General features: G+C 40.2%; 1 protein-coding gene across 1 annotated transcript in view; it reads left to right on the top strand.

Moving 5' to 3' along the window:
* Positions 1-15,720, top strand: part of fam210b (family with sequence similarity 210 member B) — a 56,303-nt gene extending 40,583 nt beyond the window's left edge. The window contains exons 2-3 of the mRNA XM_059980459.1: positions 3,315-3,496; positions 13,992-15,720. Coding sequence (XP_059836442.1) covers positions 3,315-3,496; positions 13,992-14,208 — 399 coding nt within the window. The 3' untranslated portion in view covers positions 14,209-15,720. The remainder of the gene's footprint in view (positions 1-3,314; positions 3,497-13,991) is intronic.
* Positions 15,721-19,309: the final 3,589 nt, after the last annotated feature.

Here is a 19,309-nt window from a genome sequence, read left to right as displayed (position 1 = left end):
TAGGAGAGGAGAAAACTCCAATTTCAAACCTACGCTGCCTTATGGCCATACCTTTCACAGGAAAGGCTTTGGGAGTAAGCCCCGAGGGAAAAATCCGGAGTCAGAGACCCGAAGACGACTGACTGCTGTACCCATCACCGGCACAGCAACTCCTACGACGCTGCTGGCACCAAACTGTACCGATTTTCATCGTTCCTTTGGACCTGTCATCAGCATGCGGTGGGTGTCCCACTGCATGGGCAACAGACGGATCTCAATACCAACCCTGCCCTGGCTTGTGCCCTGGAGAAGCCACTCCCAGTGACTACCAGAGGCGCAGTACCCATGGTCGACTGCAACCGACAGAGGCCATGGCTGTTCACAGTGAGATTTTGTAGCCCATGTGGTAATCTTTTCTCCCCTCCGCCCTCTCTCAATAAGGGAGCTGCTGTCACCCACTGGACTTTATCTGAAAGAATTGTACTGACAGCCTGTTCCTCTGGGGCTAATTGCAGTGTATATGCATGACTAATTTCTAGCATTATTTGATTGTGAAGTGTATCTGTGTTCTTCCATTTCCCCAGCTTGGTTGAGTGAATATTGTGCATCCATTATGTTAATCCAGTTTAACAAATTGTTCAGCATGTTGTATGTCACTCTGATATTACGCATTACCTGATCACCTTGCTGTCTCAAATCTAAATTTTGCATTAGATTTGTTGTGCTCATTTTTCTTCATTGACATTAAAGTTGCTTGCTTTTTCTGTGTTGCTTTGATGCCTTGCCAGTACATTTGAGCGTACAGACTCCAGTTAGTCTCCTTTGTTGCACAAGACTTCATGCATATGGTTACTTCGAATAGTTGAATAGTTTATTGAGAGTCAAGATGGAGATTGATGTGTAGCATGCTAACTTGTGACTTGTGGCGGCATTTCTAGTTAATACAGCTTTGTAGAGTTTGGTTAGAACTTCCTCTTTGTCAATGCAGATTTACCATGTATAATCATATACTGATGGCGTGAGCTAGTTTTTTTTTAAACCTTGCCTTCGCACGGAGATTTCTGCTGCTGTTCATTGTTCATGTTTATTTTCAGAAATGCCTTGGGGCATTTTGCTCAATTGAAACACAATACAAGTGCAAGTTGTTAAAAAGTCCCAAATTCTGCTTTCAAAAAAGTTGATTTTTAAATAATTCACAAACACAACAGAAAATATATTGCAGTGTTGTACCGTATTTTTGAAGGTAGGTTACGTTCTTAGTTTTTTTTAACATGAGGAATAAGTTTCTTACTCAAAGTTTTTTTTCTGCTACTTTGATCCTAATGGTGGTGAAAATGTTTAAATGTATGTCTACTGCCCTCACTGTGCATTTGTACACACATATGCAGTGAGCTAAACAAATCCACAAAAATCACCCAAGACAGAAGCTTTCTTCAGGGTTTTTAATGAAATTTCTTCTCTGCAAAACTTCAGAGAGTTAAGTAAAATAAGTATTAAATTCAATACAGATTCTTTACATGCCTGAAAATTTTAATACTGTTGATTATTCTCACAGCAAGTGTTAACCAAGGTAGCGTTTGCAACCCTCCGTAACTGTGCAGTGTAAACAAGAGTAAATTTGTGGCACAACAACAAACTTAACTGTCATACTTCCTTCAAAATATATGTAATGTTTACCAACATTACCAATAACTTAAGACTCACAGAAATTGCTGCTTCAAGGGCAATAAAGAGTGAATGGAGATGTATGTCTTCCCACCTTGTGCTTCAAATAGAATAAAAACTAACTCACACAGGAATTGATACAAAAAAACAGCTTATGTATAGAAAGTAATGTTCAGACAAAATGAACTACTCATCTAGAAGCTAGAACAGTACGTATTTTTTCCAGCAGCAGTTTGGCCTCGAAGCATTGGGTTCATCTGATAGATCTGGAAGCTAAAACGTACTTAGGCTGAAAGAGGGGGAAGAACCAGGAATTAAAGAGTACTAGGAAGAGCAGTCCACCATTTAGAGGATGGGTTGGTGAACAGTGCTTAAAGAACAGATACCTTTCCTACTAAGGCAGGTTACTCTCCCTCGTCTGCACACTGCCTGTCTGGAGTCTGATTAGGAATGGCTCTAGGTTGTCTACAAAGCAGAATAAAATTTATAGGGTCTTGCTGAAAGTTGCGGATATGTTTGCTTTGAACTCTGGTGATGCTGAGTGATTTGTTTTTATGTCCCAGTTAATTGCTTCAAATGTTTATGCTCTCCACAGTTCTGTGTTGTTATTAGATGGTGGATGATTGCTTGAGATCGGGGATGATTCATGTGTTGAGAGTTCAAAGTTGTCCAGTGAAGTCACTGTGAGAGCCGTGGTCTCCTTCACAGATAGGGCAAGTGGGTGGGTAACTTGTCCTGCGGAGGCACACTCTGCTTGCTGCTGACGCATGGTCTCTGTGTACTCCTTAGGAATGACCTCATGAGTCTCAATAGCATTCCCAGTGCTCCTTGTGGTACCTTATGTGCCAAGATGTGGCACTGCGATGTGATCTGGTGTATCTGAAAACTAGACAGGAAGTTGTATTTAAAGTGGCTCATTTTAAAATTCTATTCTCATATTTCTTGAACATCTGCCTATCTGATCAAGTTTTCAATCAAGTAGAAACACAAACACAAGAGCACCAGTAATGATAACAGTGAATGTGGGACATAAATAGCTTACCTGTCCATCTCCAGAGGGAGAAGAGTCAGGTAACCAGGTTTTGAAGAATTATTTTTTTTGTAATCAGCTTGAAATGTTTCCCTGTTTGGATACAAATTTCTCTGCAGGGTGCTTCTGTCACATTCTGCTTTTCAATCATCTAAAAGTACAGAGGGAAATCCTTTGTCCCATCAGATTTATGCCACCTCCTAGAAGTGCATTTCCACTTGTTGCAATCAAACCCAAGCTGCAGAAGCAGTGACTGTTGGAGGTCTTGGCCTCTCCTTATGTGTCATATCGTCTTCGTTTTTCTTTCTCCCTTTCTGAGTTGGTGACTGAAGTCTGCACCGAGCCAGCAAATCCTGAACCAGAATGCTGGAGTCCAAAATATGTTGAGCAGAATATCTTCCGGCCAATTGAAGTACTATTGTGTTATGGATTGAACCTTCACAAGGCTTTCTTCCAATTTCTGAAATCAGGATGTGATCCCTAATTATGTCTTTTTGTTATTCCCCACAGGACAAACTTCCTTCATTTCTGGTGTAATGACTAAATTTGTCTGAGGGAATCTCAATTTAGATGGGGATCCTTGTTGCTTTCTTTCTCTGTTCCAGCAATAACCTTCATTCTCACTCTGTCTCTCCCCCAGACAGTTTGCAGAAACGGAACAAGTGGGAATGAAGTCAGAAGATCTGAGAGCAGTGATTGTAAGAAGCTCAACAAATCCCAGCAGCTGAAACAAATCTTCAAAGAATATGGGGCTGTAGGAGTGGTATTTCACACTGGGATATCGCTGGCTTCACTTGGCATCTTCTATCTAGCTGTTTCAAGGTGAGTCTTACAAAAGATCATCAGACCTTATGAGTTAAAATCGTCTATGAGGGAAACTTCCCACGGCCACACCATGTTGACCTTCAAGTGACCATTTACGTTGGTCCTACTCCGCACTTTATTCTTGATGCATTTACCCCTCCCCACCCCTAATTATTCTCACATACTTACATAAGGAGCAATTCACAGAGGCCTGTCAATCTAACACACACACCTTTGGGATGTGGGGAATCCAGAGAATCCAGGAGGAATCCACAGGGAGAATTGTGTGAATTCCGCACTTATAGCCCCAAAAGTCAGAAAGGAAGCCAGGTTGTTGGAGCTTTGAGTGGAAGCTCTACCAGCTGTACTGCTCCACTGCCTTTGATATTGTGTGTCTACTGAATACAGGCAGCGCTTCAAAAATGTACAAGGATATCTTGGGGGGGGGGGGGGGGTTGTCTTATTTTCTACACCGCACACATTGTCCTACCAGAGAGAGCTTCAGCCCAGATACGCACAATTGATGTTCAAAGCTTCATGTTAAAGTTGAGAGTCTTGATTATTTTTAAGTGAAGTGGGACTAAGGATTTGATACCAGCTGCACTCTCTGTCCTGCCCATTTCAATGTTCCATTGTTTATGCGTTGATAACAACACGGTGGATGAGCGTTTGTGGTACAGAGGAAAAGCTTATACTGACGATTATGGAGGTGTCAGGCAGCAACCACACCGGCTGCGCCATGGGGAATAAATCCCCCATGTGACTCAGATATTGTTAATATCTTTCCATATGTTCCCCTCGCTCCCTTCTCCAATGGCCACTGGTTTGCTGTGGCACTGATGCCAAATAGCTTGGGTAGCCATGCGCAAACTCCTGCAAGCTGCATGTTTGAATATTGTATACACTGAAGTTGAAACTGATCCTACCCTCACCACCGATTACACGGCAGTAATCCTAGCTCTGTTTAGATAATGCAGCTAAGGTAACAGTCTTGTTTTGTTAGGTGTGGTACAACAAGCTGCAGACAGCACCTGTTTGCTTACACAGACACTAGGAAAAGCCAGGTGCTGGCTCAGGTTTTCTGCGGAGACTGAAGCTTCATTTGCAATTGTAGAACGGGGAGGTGACAAGACAGACAGACAGACATACTTTATTGATCCCGAGGGAAATTGGGTTTCATTACAGCCGCACCAACCAAGAAAAGTGTAGAGATATAGCAAAATAAAACCATAAATAATTAAATAATAATAAGTTAATCATGCCAAGTGGAAATAAGTCTAGGACCAGCCTTTTGGCTCAGGGTGTCTGACACTCCAAGGGAGGAGTTGTAAAGTTTGATGGCCAAAGGCAGGAATGACTTCCTATGACGCTCAGTGTTGCATCTCAGTGGAATGAGTCTCTGGCTGAATTTACTCCTGTGCCTAACCAGTACATTATGGAGTGGATGGGAGACATTGACTGTTTATTCCTCTCCATTGATGAAGCCAGATTACAAGAATATTCTTTGAATTTATTTAACTGGTAGGTTATGAGCAGTTAGCTACCAGATTGTCTACAGAACATAACTGATTTCACAGGTAATACAGCAATTGTGACTATTTTTGGAATACATGTTTTTGAAGGTGAATAGGCTTAAAAGGAAAAATTTGTGTTAATACAGTTGTGTAAAGTACTAGTGCCCCATCTCTTGGTTTCACAAGTAAACTTTAGTTGCAAAATATACAGTATGTACAAAAAAAATTGTCATTTATTGGTGTTAATCCTGCTTTTCCCAGTAGCACCATTGTTTCTCGTGGCCCCCTTGGATAACGTATGCTTTCATTGTTTGAGGGGCTTCCTTACTTGAAGTCAGTTTCCACGCCCAGTAGCGGTAGGACCTTAGACTGTCCTCTTTTGCACAGAACATTTGCATTAGCTGCATTAGGTTCAGTACATCTGTCAGTGTGTACTCCTGCAGCTTGGAATATGCTGTTTGGCATCATTCCCTTATGGACATCTTGCAGTCTTGAAAGACCTGCAAGTTTTAGGCAGACCAAGGACTGTTTTTCACTGAGTTAATGATCTTCCAGAATCACTTGACGTCTGCCTTAGGGTGTCCATCTATGCTTACTGTCTCTGTTATAAAATTATCAGTTCACTAGCTTGTTTAAGCACAACAATAATTGTAAAACAAGCTCTAAACATCTGTACTGGAGAGGGAGGGTTAACTTGAAAAGATGCAGTGTTGTTCCAAGGAACTCAGATCTATTTACCAAACCGGTGATATTTTTCCAACTTCCTTCTTGTTGATTCTATCAGTGCAGTTTTGCTGAGCAGAATTTCAGGAAACTGGTGACCATTTTTGGTGGGGGTGGGGATGGTAATTGTCACTTTCCTGTCCTGCTTAATAATGTTGTATGTTGTTGTCTTCACTCAAGCTGTGGAATGATAATGTTTGCCTCCTCAGTCAATCGTGCTTCTGTGTCTTACAGTTTATTTTCTTCAGAGTGGTTAATTCATTGTGTCTATACTTTTTTTACATTTTGGACTTTTTACTACTATTTTAACTTTGATTTTATAATATCTTCCATTTGGCAGACAATGGTTGTTTCACTCCTATCTGTTTACTTCTGTTAAAACAAATGAGGGTTGGTTCTGGTAGGAACATATGATGCTGTGAAATTCTGCTGTTTTGCAGGAAGCCTGATTTAAGTCAAAGGAAGATTTGTATTGTTCCTGGCCATTGTGGTGATTACTGCAATTACTTAAATGTCAGCAAATTTTAATTGCCACTTATAGATTTTAGGTCTCAAAGTATCAAAAATTATTTAATTGGAACAGCATGGTTGCTTATTTTGCCTTCGTAACTTTCGGCTTTTGAGAACATTTCTGCCAATCCTCTGCATTGTTCCTATCTGTTACCAGACCATAAGGGTGGTGCTTGGGAATCATTGCCAGGTGCTTGTCAAAGAACAAAGATTGCTCCCCCTACATTGATAATCCAATTCACATCAATCTGAGTGAGTTCAGGTTATAAACTATATAATCACAAGGCAAACTAAACCCATGTCTATGTGTCTTCTATAGCTTGGGGTCTCAAATCCCATGCTGTCCCGAGTCCATGGCTATCCAGTGATGACTGAGAGAAAAGATGCTCATGCTTATGTAGCGGAAAAAGAAGTAGGACCACTCAAGGATAAAGGGAGAACATTTATCTAGATATGGGTGAGGTTCTTAATGAATGCTTTACATTGACACTTACCAAGGAGAAGGATGTGGAGGATAGGGGGATCAGTGCTGAGTACATTGATGTGCTAAGGCATTTGAGGTAAAGAAGGAGGTAGTGATAGGTCTCTTAAAGAGTGTTAAAGTTGATAAAACCTCAGAGCTGTTGGGATATACCCCACGTTATTTACAGAGGCAAGAGAAGATATTACTGGGGCCTTAGCCAATGTTCTCTGTAGCCACAGGTGAGGTCAGACTGGGGAGTAGCTGATTGATGCACCATCAATAACTCACACTGAGACGTAAGGCGAGATATCGGCTTTTATTGACTGGAAGAAGGAACCAGGAGTGAGTGTCTATCATACAAGGTCTTGGAGACTGAGGCTGAGCGTCAGGCCGCAGATCTCCTTTATACAGGGGCCTGTGGGAGGAGCCACAGGAGCAGTCAGCAGGGGCGTGTCCCGACAGGCACATAGTTCACCACATTGATGTTGTTCCATTATTCATGCAAGAAACCAGAGACAATCCTAGAAACTATAGATTGGTGAGAATCTTGTCACTGATAGGGAAGTTACTGGAGCTTAGGGGTAGGATTTAAAAGCATTTGGAAAACCATGACCTAATTAGGGAGAGCCAGCATGACTTTTTGTAAGGCAAGTCATGTCTTATTAACTTGATTGACTTTTTGGCGAGATGATAAAGGTGATTGATGAAGGCTATATACTGTATATGCCTCAATGGACTTTATTAAAGCAATTGACAAGGTCCCTAATGGGAGGCTCATCCAGAAGATTAAGATGCATGGGATCCATGGCAAATTAGCCATTTGATTCAGAATTAGCTTGCCCATAGAAGACAGAGTGTAGTGGTTGAAGGGACTGTAAGTTTTTGATTACTGATATTTCACAGGGATCTGTACCCTGTGATATATACAAATGATCTGGATGAAAATGTAGATGAGTAGATTAGCAAGCTTGCAGATGATATGAAGATTTGTGGTGTTGTGGATAGCGTAGAAAACTGGCAATGAATACAACAGGATATAGATCACTTGTAGATATGGTGGAGAAATGACAGATGGAGTTTAATCTGGACAAATGTGAAGTGTTGCACCTTGGTTAATGTAAAGAGACAGGACTGTTGAGGGCAAAACCTTTAAGTGTTGAAGAGCATTGGGATCGTGGGGTGCAAGTTCATAGCTCTATGAAATGCCTATGGAGGTTGATAGGGTGGTTAAGAAGGCATATTGCCTGTTTGCCTTTATTTATCAAGGCACTGAGTTCAAAAGTCAGGAAGTTATATTGAACCTTTATAAAACTAGTTTGGCTGCATCTGGAATATTGCAAACAGTTCTGGTTCTCCCATTATAGGAAGGATGTCAAAGCTTTGCAGGGGGTGCAGAATAGTTTACCAGGTTTCTGCATGGATTAAAGGGCATGTGCTATAACAAGAGGTTACACAGACTTGAGTTGTTTTCTCTGGAGCAGTGAAGGTTAAGGGGAGATCCGATAGATGTTTATAAGATTATGAGAGGCCTAGATAGAGTGGACAGACAGTACCTTTTTCTTAGGGTTGAAATGTCTAATACCTGAGGGCATGGATTTAAGGTGAGGGGGGTAGATTCAAAGGAGACGTGAGGGGCAAGTTTTTTTACACAGTGGTGTGTGCCTGGAATGCACTCTGTGAGGTGGTGGTGGAGGCAGATACATTGAGGACTGTTAAGAGATGTTTAGATAAGCACATGCATGTGAGAAAAAAGGAAGGGTGTGAGCATTATGTGGACGGATTAGTCTAATTGGCCATTTGATAATTAATTTAATTGATTCGTCACAACATTGTGGACCAAAGGGTCTATCCTGTGCTGTACTGCTGTGTTCTACTTACAGTCCTCAATGCAGTATTGGCAAAGTATTTTATGTGATTAATTGATGTAAAGTGGAATTGATTGGTTCTTGTATCAGCGAATTCCCATAACAGGCTCATGTTTTTCTCATGTTCTCGCCCATTCTTGTCGCCGATTGGTGGGCTGGCCATTTGGATGATCTGTTAGTTTTTATACAAAGGATTTGTTGGAGATGTTTGGTGCTTGCAAGCTTTTGTTCCTTTTTCTTTTCATGTTTTCATTGAAGATTGATGTCTTTCTTTCAACCACCAATGGTTTTCTGCATTCTCTGGCTATCTGGAGAAGAGTAATTTCTGAGTTGTATTCTGATAATAAAATGAACCTTTGAACCTTGTAACATCATGCAAGCAGCAATAAGATGTGTTTGGTTTTGGGAGGATTATTGAGGTTTTACAAGGTAAAACGGTAACAGAATGGAGAGTAAAGTTTTACAGTACAGAGAAAGTACAAAACAAGCAGGCAGTAAGCTGCAAGGTCACAAAGAAGTAGATTGTGAGCTCAAGAGTTTATCTTGTCATGCTAAGGAAATGTTCAGTGAGATAGAAGCAGCCCTTGACACTAGTGCTTGTGCTTTCAGGGTTTTGTATCTTCAGCTCAGTTGGGGAGGGTGGGATCTTCGATTACGCTAACCACTTTACTGAGGCAGTGAGAAGTGCTGACAGCCCACGGAGGGGATGCTGGCTTTCATGATGTACTGAGGTGCGTACACAACTCTCTACAGCTTCTTACAGAGGAGTTGCCCTACCAAGCTCTGATGCTATTGGATAGGATGCACTGATTGAAAAATGGTTTGGCTCAAATTTGTTCAGCCTCCTTAGGAAATAGAGGCACTGGTGAGCTTTAACTTTCTTGGCAATAACATCAATATGATTGGACCAGATCAGGATATTACTGATATTTATTCCTAGAATCTTGAAGTTCTCAACCTTCTTGACTAAAGCATCATGTTGCATATGGGTCACCCTCTTTCCTGATTTGAATGACTAGCCCTTTTGCTTTGCTTACATTGAGGAAAAGGTTGTTTCCACAACACCCGTGTAGCTAGGCTGTGTATCTCCTAGTGGACTCGTTGTTATCTGAAATATGGCCGACTGTATTGGTATCATCTGAAAACTTGTACTTGGGTGTTAGAGCAGGATCTGGCTGTGCATTCAATAGAGTACAGGGTGTATGGGTGGTGGGGGGGGGGGGGGGGTGCCAGTGTTGAGATTAATCAACGCAGAGGTGCTGCTGCCTGTACTTAATGACTGTAGTCTGTTGGTCAGGAGGTCAAGGAACAAGTTGCAAAGGGAGATGTCAAGTCTCAGGTTCAGGAGATTAGAAATTAATTTGAATGGAATTACAGTATTGAAAGCAAAGCTTTGGTCAATAAACAAGTCTAATATTGGTATCTTTACTGTCCACATGTTCCAGTGTAGGTCTAGGGAGGTGGTGTCAACTGTAAGCCTATTTCAGCGATAGGTGAATTACAGTGGCTCAAGGTTAAAAATTCAAAAGAAATTTATCATTCAAGTACATTTATGTCACCATATGCAACCCTGAGCTTAATTTTCCAGCAGGCATTCACAATAGAACAAAGAAATACAATCACATTGATGAAGGGGCAGCACGGTGGAGTAGTGGTTAGCACAACACTTTACAGTACAGGTGACCCAGGCTCAATTCCCACCACTGCCTGTAAGGAGTTTGCACGTTATCTCCATGATTACATGGGTTCCCTCCGGCTGCTTTGGTTTCCTCCCACAATCCAAAGATGTATCGGTTGGTAGGTTAATTGGTCATTGCAAATTGTCCCGTGATTAGGCTTGGTTTAAAATTGTGGGATTGATGTGTGGCGCGTCTGGAAAAGCCGGTTTCACACCGTGTGTCGATAAATAAATAACTACACACAAAGACTGACAAAACAACCAATGTAAAAGACAAACTGTGCAAATGCTTAAAATATAATAATAAATAAATAATGCTGAGAACATGACTTGTAGATTCCTTGAAAGTGAATCCATGGGTTTAGGAATCTGTTTGGTGTTGCGGTGAGTGAAGTTATCCACGCTGGTTCAGGAGCCTGATGATTGAAGGTAAAAACTGTCTGGAAGGCTGGAGTTAATGTATACCATGACCGGTCCTTTGAAGCACTTCATGATAATGGATGTCAGAGCCACCGGGTGGTAGTCATTAAAGCATGTTTCCTTGTTTTTAAGTACTGAAATGATAATGATAGTTTTAAAACAGATGGTAGACTCAGATTGAAGTGAACAGAGGCTATAAAAGTCTGCATATACCCCTGGCAGCTGATCTGTACAGAATCGAAAAGCACGGCCAGGGACACCATCTGAGCCAGTTGCCTTTCAGTTCACCCTCCAAAGATTGATCTTGCATTTGGAGCAGTGGCTGTGGTTTCAGGTGCATTTGAGGCTGTTGGGGTGGGTGACATTCCAATCCCCTTCTGTTCAAAACACCCATACAATAAATGAAGCTTACTGGGGAGGAATGGGTTGTTGGTGATGCTGCCTGACTGTATTTTGTAGCCCGTTGTAGCACATGCTCTCCATCCGGTTTGGTACTCTAGTTTTCAATGGTAGTTTCTTTTGATATCTTTGAGAGATTTACAGAAGTGGTATCTCATTTTCCTGTAAAGTTCAGGGTCACTTGATTTGAACACCGCAGACCAAAACAACAATAGGGTGTGGATGACAGCAGAATAGCAATGGCTGGTGTTTCTGGGGGAAATTTGGAAGATAGATCCCAAAGATGAAGTATTCTAAAGAGAGGATGAGGCAACTGTGGCTGACAAGGCAGCCTAAAAGCAAAAGAAAAGACATATATAATAGAGCAAAAATTAGTGGGAAGTTAAAGGATTGAGAAGCTTTTTTAAAGACAACTGAAGATAACTAAAAAAGACATGAGGAGAGAAAAGATGAAGTATGAAGGTAAGTTAGTCAATAACATAAGTGGATACCAAAATTATTTTCAAATATTTTCAAAAAATATATATATAAATAAAGAATGGATTATATAAAAGAATGGATATCATACTGCTGGAAAATGACACTGGAGAGGTAGTATGGGGGGGGGGGGGGGAAGGCAGACAAACTTCAGTATTTTGCATCAGTTTTCACTTTGGGGATTAACACTAGTAGAATGCCAGAAGTGCAAGAGTGTCAGGGGGCAGACATGATTGTTGTTGCTATTACCAAGAACGTGCTTGGGAAGCTGACAAGTTTGAAGGTAGCTAAGTCACCTGGACCAGATGGACCACACCACAGGGTTCAAAAAGAGGTAACTCAAGAGATTGTGGAGGCATTAGAGGAAGATCTTGCAGGAATTACTATATTCTGAAATCATTCTGGAAGACTGGAAAATTGCACATTTCACACCACTCTTTGAGAAGAGAGTGAGTCAGAAGAAAGGAAATTAGAGGCCAGTGGTTGAAAAGATGTTGGAGTCCACTGTTAAGGATGACATTTTGGGGCACTTGTGGGTACATGATAAAATAGGCCAAAGACAGCATGGTTTGCTCAAGGGGAAATCTTGCGTGACAAATCTTTAGGAATTCTTTGAGGAAATAACAGGCAGGATAGACAAAGGAGAGTCAATGGATATTGTTCATTTGGATTTTTAGAAGGCAAGATGCCACACAAGAAGCTGCTTAAGGAGAGTCCATGGTATTACAGGAAAGGTATTGGCTTGGATAGAAGATTGGCTGACTGGCAAGAGGCAGAGTGGGAATAAAAGTGCCAGTGACTAGCGGTGTACTGCAGGAATCATTGTTGGGACCCCTTCTTTTCATGTTATATGTCAATGATATGGGTAAAGGATGAAGGCTTTGTGGCCAATGCAGAGATAAGTGGAGTGGCAGGTATTGTTGAGGAAGCAGGGAATCTGCAAAAGACTTAAACAGATTGGGCAAATGAGGAAAGAAATGGCGGGTGGAATATAGTGTAGGGATGTGCATGTATGCACTTTGACGGAAAGAATAAAGGTATGAACTGTTTTCTAAATGGGGAGAAAATTCAAAAATCAGAGGTACAGGGAGGCTTGGGCGTCTTAACCCTGAAAGGTTAACTTGCGGGTTGAGTCAGTGGTAAGGAAAGCAAATGCAATGTTAGCATTCAGCTCGAGAGGACTAGAGCACAAAGCAACGATGTAATGCTGAAGCCTTTAAGGCATTGGTCAGACCGCAATTTGGAGTATGGTGACTAGTTTTGGGCCTGCTAAGAAACGTTGTGCTGGCATTGGAGAGAAAAGGTTCATGAGAATGATCCAAGGAATGAAAAGAGTAACAAATGAGAAGTGCTGGATAGCTCTGGCCTGTATGTACTGGAGTTTAAAAGAATGAGAGGGAACCTCATTGAAACCTAACCAATATTGAAAGGTCTGGATAAAGTGCATGTGGAGAAGATAGTTCCTATAGTAGGGGAGTCTAGGACCAGAGGGCATACCCTCACAGTTGAGCGACATTAACTTAGAATAGAGAATAGAAAAATTTTCTTTAGCCAGAGGGTGATGAATCTATGGAATTCATTGCCACAGACAGCTGTGCAGACCAAGTTATTGTGTATATTTAAAGAGGAGGTTGATAAGTTCTTGGTTAATCAGGGTGGCAAAAATTATAGTGAGAAGGCAGGAGAATAAGGTTGAGAGGGCTAATAAATTAGCCATGATGGAATGAGAGAGATGACTCTGGGCTGAATGGCATAATTTTACTCCTATGTCTTATGGCCTTGTAAAAGATCCTTTAATTTGTTTGAGAAGCTATACATTAAATCTCAGGCCTTTTGGCTATTGTATTCAGAGAAATAAAAATGTTCTATCTGCTGTGTTGTTTTCTCTCAATGATATTTTAGTGATTTCTTATGGATATGTTTCCTTGACATGCTACACGACCGCTTAGCAGCTACTTTTGAATATGTGGGCCTTTATTACTCAGTTGGAGGTCTGTGCAGGTTTTTGTGGACACACAAGATACAAGCGCCATTCCATGATTTCAGCATAACCCAGACTGCAATGCAGTAATGAGGGAGTGCCCCCGTAACTGAGAAGCCGTACTCAGGGGAATGGTTCCTCTCATTACAAGCAGAGGTCTGACAGTAATGTTTAACTTCCAGATCTTATGGGCACTGCATTAATCACTGCCGTGCCAAAATTGGCTCTGAAATTTTCTTGTCACATCTAAGTTAAGGCTGAAAAGATTAGTTAAACATCCAGATAATAAAGCATGCATAAAGGGTAGAACCCTTTGATCAGCCCACGAAGCTGGTAAGCAAAATAAATTAGCTCCAATTCAGATTAATTTAAAATCTATAATGAAAGCACTTGATACTTAATCTTTGTCATAAATGATTACTCATATTTGTGTAGTCCACTGCTTTCAAGCTATTTGTTAATCATCCTTTTATTTCATTTCAGTGGTGTGGATATGACTGCAATCCTTTACAAGATGGGATTTAGCGAAGCAGTGGTGCAGTCCAGGATGGCAGCTGGTACCAGTACCTTTGTAATAGCATATGCTGTTCACAAAGTCTTCGCCCCACTACGAATAAGCATTACTCTGGTTTCAGTGCCTCTTATTGTGAGGTACTTCCGCAAAATGGGTCTTTTTAAAACTTATCCATCAAAACCCTGAAGAAGTACTGAGGATCCTCCTTTAAGGACCCAAGGAGAGATATGAAATATGAAACTTGCCCAGTTGTCACTACTCAAACCTGAGAACTGCTGGTTGTTTGAAGCTTGCTGGCATTAAATGCTGAAATTGTCTTAATTTCCACACGATGCAGAAGGTGCTTTGCAGCAGAACAGTACGCCTAACTTTCAGCAACTGCTGGATAAATTTATTCCTATTGACATTTTTTTTGTGCTGCAATTTTCAGATTATGCTCACAGGGCAATATGGTTTGAGAGCCTATTTTTAAAGTTAAACAAAAGGCACTGTAATGATTACAAACAGCAAAAAGATAATCTTAATGGAGAGAACCAAATTGCTTGCTTTGTCATGATTCTTGAAAGCTAATGAAATCACATTTTGTTGGGTATATAACATTATAACATTTTTAATTCATATTTATTCACATACGCACTAATCAGGATTAGTTAGAACAAAACCATATTACTCATTTGTCCAATAGTAGTTTATCTACTCAAGTACCTCTTACTGATCAGCTGAGTTCATGCTAAACATGCATTTGGACAAGTGGTTGTGACTTTTCTTCGTAATTTTCCTACAGCAAGTTGTTCATGTATCTATGGTACTTAAGGGAAATTAAATGAAGTGGTGTAATTTTCAGAATATCAGGACATCTCAATGTGTCAGGCTGCTTGAAATTCCCAGTTATGTATGGACAAAATTATGTTTGTTGGTTCAAAGTACTAGAGAGCATGGGGGAAATAAAAAACCTAATGTTCTCAAGAGTGCTATCTAGAGATATACTGTATAATCATGTTCCAATAAACCTTTGATTCCAAAAAAAAATTATGAAGAGTTAAATGCTGCTAGCATGAGCAAGCTTTGTACCAGGTCATAGTTTGATTACATTACAGCTTTGTTTCTTAAATGCTCCAAGGAGAATTTTCCAGGAAAGATTTGGCTCTCCCATACAAACCAACTTGAGTAAATAAATTACTTCCTTTCTGTTCAGCTTTGGCATAATGGCACTCTTTGTAATTCCATTGTAGGACAGATTAAATATGAGAAGTTAATTTTAAAGCTCAATCACAAAACCAAATGAGAATGTATTTGGGCAAAAGATGAAATCTTGAAGTACTACATAGCAAAGCACCAATTGAAATAAATGCATTTCCATGAAGAATCCACACAGGCGCCTCACCCAGGTTCCTGTATATGCACCTGTTTTGATATTTTTAATAATCTGAAAGATCTGTAGCTGATTGAGATTTGTAAGAAAACTGTGTGTACAGAATGAGTTAAATTAGCATAACTGAAAATGATGTTTTATGTAATTGTTAACAATTAGTTTCACCACAATTTGGTGGTCTGGAGAAGATTTAATATGTTGCAAATTTCTGGCCCATATGCGCATTTTACTACTGTATATTTGTTTATCCATTGATGTAGAAGAGTGACTGATTAGTTTTATAAATCAGTACCAAAAATAAAATCAGTCAAACACAAATATACTGCCTGATGGAGCTATTCTTAAAATAGATGTCTGTTTAAATTACTGGATTAGCACCTACTATTCTGGACTACTGATCCATAAATAAATAAACCTGAAGCAGACAGGGCTGCTGTTCTGGGAAAGAAACCAAGACCATCCAGTTGGTTGACTCTCTTTCCGTTCAGGGGCAATTAGTGACGGATAACATTGCATCACCTGAACAAAATGTGCCCAATTATTTTAAGGAAGATTAAGCTACTGCAATTGCTAACCCTCAAGGTACAAGTCTTTCAGCTGTTAGTATAAAACCATTGACCTTTTGAAATTTCCCCAAGCTAGACTTCATCTGTTTTATGCATTACCACCCCTAAATATGGAAATATGCCAAGAGAAATTTACAAGGTTGAATGTAAAGCTGGTTAATAGTACATTTATGCTAAATCTTCCTTGTGGGTACCAGCCCGACAAAGGTATAACAAACAAGTAGCATACTGTACTCAAATATTTAACAGACCACAACAGAATCTGCAACATTTCAAATATTGACCTTGAGTTTGCTTTCACTATATACCAAATGCTGTTGCATGACAGAAATTAAGTTCATGCTTGTTGAACATTTCTTCCCCAGGGAAGATGTAAAAAGAAAACTCCACAAAGCAACAGTGCCATGACGTCAGAAAAAGCCTTGCCAAGCTATATTGAACCTTAACATATTTAATGTCTAAGAGTAATAAGGCTTAATCTTAAATGCAAATTAGCAAAAATGTAGCAAAGTCCTTTCAAGTCATTTCCCTCCATAAAATGAATAAAGTACACCCTAATCTGGTAATTGGTTCCAGCATCTAATTGTAAACTGTCCATTCACACTCCCTCACTTTACTATTGCAAACAGCCAACTGCACTAAAGTTCCAAAGTTACAGTACAAATGTTAGCAGTTCAGTGGAAAAACTTAAGGACCCAGAAAACTGTGTCAGCAGCTAATGCATGTATTTAATTGCAATGGTGTTCTGGCTTCAAGTTTTAAGTAGGGACTAATACAGCTGCGGACTGTTCAAATCTTGAAATAGAAACTAAAATCCTTTAAGAACCGTGTATAATTTTACAAGATCTTTACATCGCAATTGAATTAATGCCAAGTACAAGTCAGTATATAAAGAGTTCACCATTCTTTGAAAGAATTCTCATCATTTAATTAACTAACCAGCGTATATAAAGTTTCAAGTGATCTGAGGGACAATTTTTTATTCCCCTCCCCACCAGCTTCTCAGCTGAATATCCAGATGCTCAAGATTTGATCCTATCATTGCTGCTCAGCTCAAACATAATTTCAGCCCACACTACACTAAAGCAAACATTCACAGTAAAAAATTACCATGCTAATATTTGTAGGTCTAAAGCAGCACTAATCAAGTTATTAAACAATGTCATAACATCTAAACTGATTTAATTCATGAGAATAGTTTGTGTAAATTTTGTATTATGAAACTTACAAATCAGAGTGGCTAACCTTTGAAGAGTTTCATTAATTTTGGCATGTTAAATGCTTAGAGCATCAGTCACCAACCATTGGAACCAGATTTCTCACCCACCACCCCATTAGCTTCCACATTCAACACATCAATGTCCGTAACTTTCGCCATCTTCAATGAGGGCATACTACCAAACACATCTTTACTCGTCCCTTCCGCATGGATCTCTCCCTCAGTGGTATCCCCTGTCCACTTATCCCTGCAAGTGGTAGTCCGACTTCCATTCAGGGCCCCAAACAGTCCTTCCAAGTGAGGCATCACTTCACCTGCAAATCAGTTGTGGTCATCCTACTGTATCCGGTGCTCACCGATTTCTACCCCTTTTACATTGGTGAAAGCCCACAAAGATTGGGGGACCATTTTGTTGAAAACCTCCACTCTGCAAAAAAATGAGATTTCCCAGTCGTCAACCATTATAATTCAGGTCCTCATTCCAACATGTTGGCCTATGCCCTTCTCTTCTGCCGTGATGAGGCCACTCACAGTTCAAAGTAAATTTATTATCAAAGTACAGACACGTCACCACATACAAGCCGGAGATTCAATTTCTTGCAGGCATGCACAATAAATCGATTATAGAGTCAATGAAAGGTTGTACCAACTAGGGTGTTCAACCAGTGTGTAAGACAACAAACTGCAAATACAACATTTTTAAAAATAGTAATAATAAATAAGCAATAGAGGAGAGATAAAGAGTCCTGGAAAGTGAGCCCATAAGTGTGGGAATATTTCAAAAAGAGGGCAAGTGAAGATATCCCCTTTGGTTCAAGATCCTGATGGTTGAGGGGTAATAACTGTTACTGAACCTAGTGGTGTGAATTCTGATTCTCCTGTACCTGATCTTGGTAGCCTCATACCCAATAGCATGAACATTGATTATGGTTTTCTGCTCCCCTTCCCTCTTCTTCAATACCCTACTCTAGCCTCTCATCTCTTCTCAGCTGCCTATCACCACCTCCTTGTGCCTCTCTTCCTTTCATTTCTCCCATGCTCCACTCTCCTGTATAATTAGATTCCTCCTTCTCTAGTCCTTTACCTTTTCCACCTATCACCTTCCAGATTCTTACTTCAACATCTCCCCCCCCCCCACCCCACCCACCAACTTGGATTCACCTATCACTTTCTAGCTTGTCCTCCTTTGCCTTCCCTCCTCCCCCCCACCTTATTATGTCCAGTCCTTTTGAAGAGTATTAGTTCAAAACATCAACTGTTTATTTATTTCCATAGATCCTGCTTGACCTGTGGAACTCCTCCAGCATTTTGTGCAAGTCATAAACAATTATTTATAAACTTCTTGACTGAATTGGCATCCAGTGAAGCTGTTTATATTAAAAAAAAAGGAAGACAAAAATGCTGTGTTACTCAAATCAGTTTCTTTCCCCCAAAACGCAACTGATTTGAAATAAAATTAACCTATGTACAGCAAGTTTATATCAGGAACTGTACAAATCTGAAACTGAACAAATTGATTACCTAGAAGTAAAATTATCCATTCCTCTTTATGAAATGATGATAATAAATCCTTATCAACTGAGGAAAGGTTCCGCTTTAGTCAAGGTGGTTCAGTCACTTAGCGTTCACGATGAGGTAGTAAACTGGATTAGACACTGGTTTTTGCTGATAGATGGTTGCTTCTCTGCCTAGAGACCCGTGACTAGTGGTGCACTACAGGGATTGGTGCTGGGTCCATCGTTGTTTGTCATCTGCATTAACTATCTGGATCAGCAAATTTTCTGATCACTCCAAAGTTGGAGGCATAATGGATAGTGAAGAATGTTATCAAAGCTTGCAGTGGCATCTGTATCTGCTGAAAAATAGATGGAATTTAATGCTCACCATGTAAATCTCCCAAGGTGAGTGTTAAAAAAAAGGAAAGCTGGGAATATAGATCCATAATTCCTTGAAAGAGGCATCATACGTAAGTAGGGTTATAAAGAGCTTTTGGCACACACAACATCGAAATTTACAGCACATTACAGGCCCTTCAAGTCACAATGTGCCAACCATGTAACCTTCTCTGGAGACTGCCTAAAATTTCTTTAGCACATAGTCCTCTATTTATGAATAAAAGGAATAAATATA

The sequence above is a fragment of the Hypanus sabinus genome, chromosome 9 (genome assembly GCF_030144855.1).
Source record: "Hypanus sabinus isolate sHypSab1 chromosome 9, sHypSab1.hap1, whole genome shotgun sequence".
In the NCBI taxonomy this organism is placed as follows: domain Eukaryota; kingdom Metazoa; phylum Chordata; class Chondrichthyes; order Myliobatiformes; family Dasyatidae; genus Hypanus; species Hypanus sabinus.
Note: the sequence above shows the minus strand (reverse complement) of the source record. Positions and strands in the feature narration are given on the sequence as shown.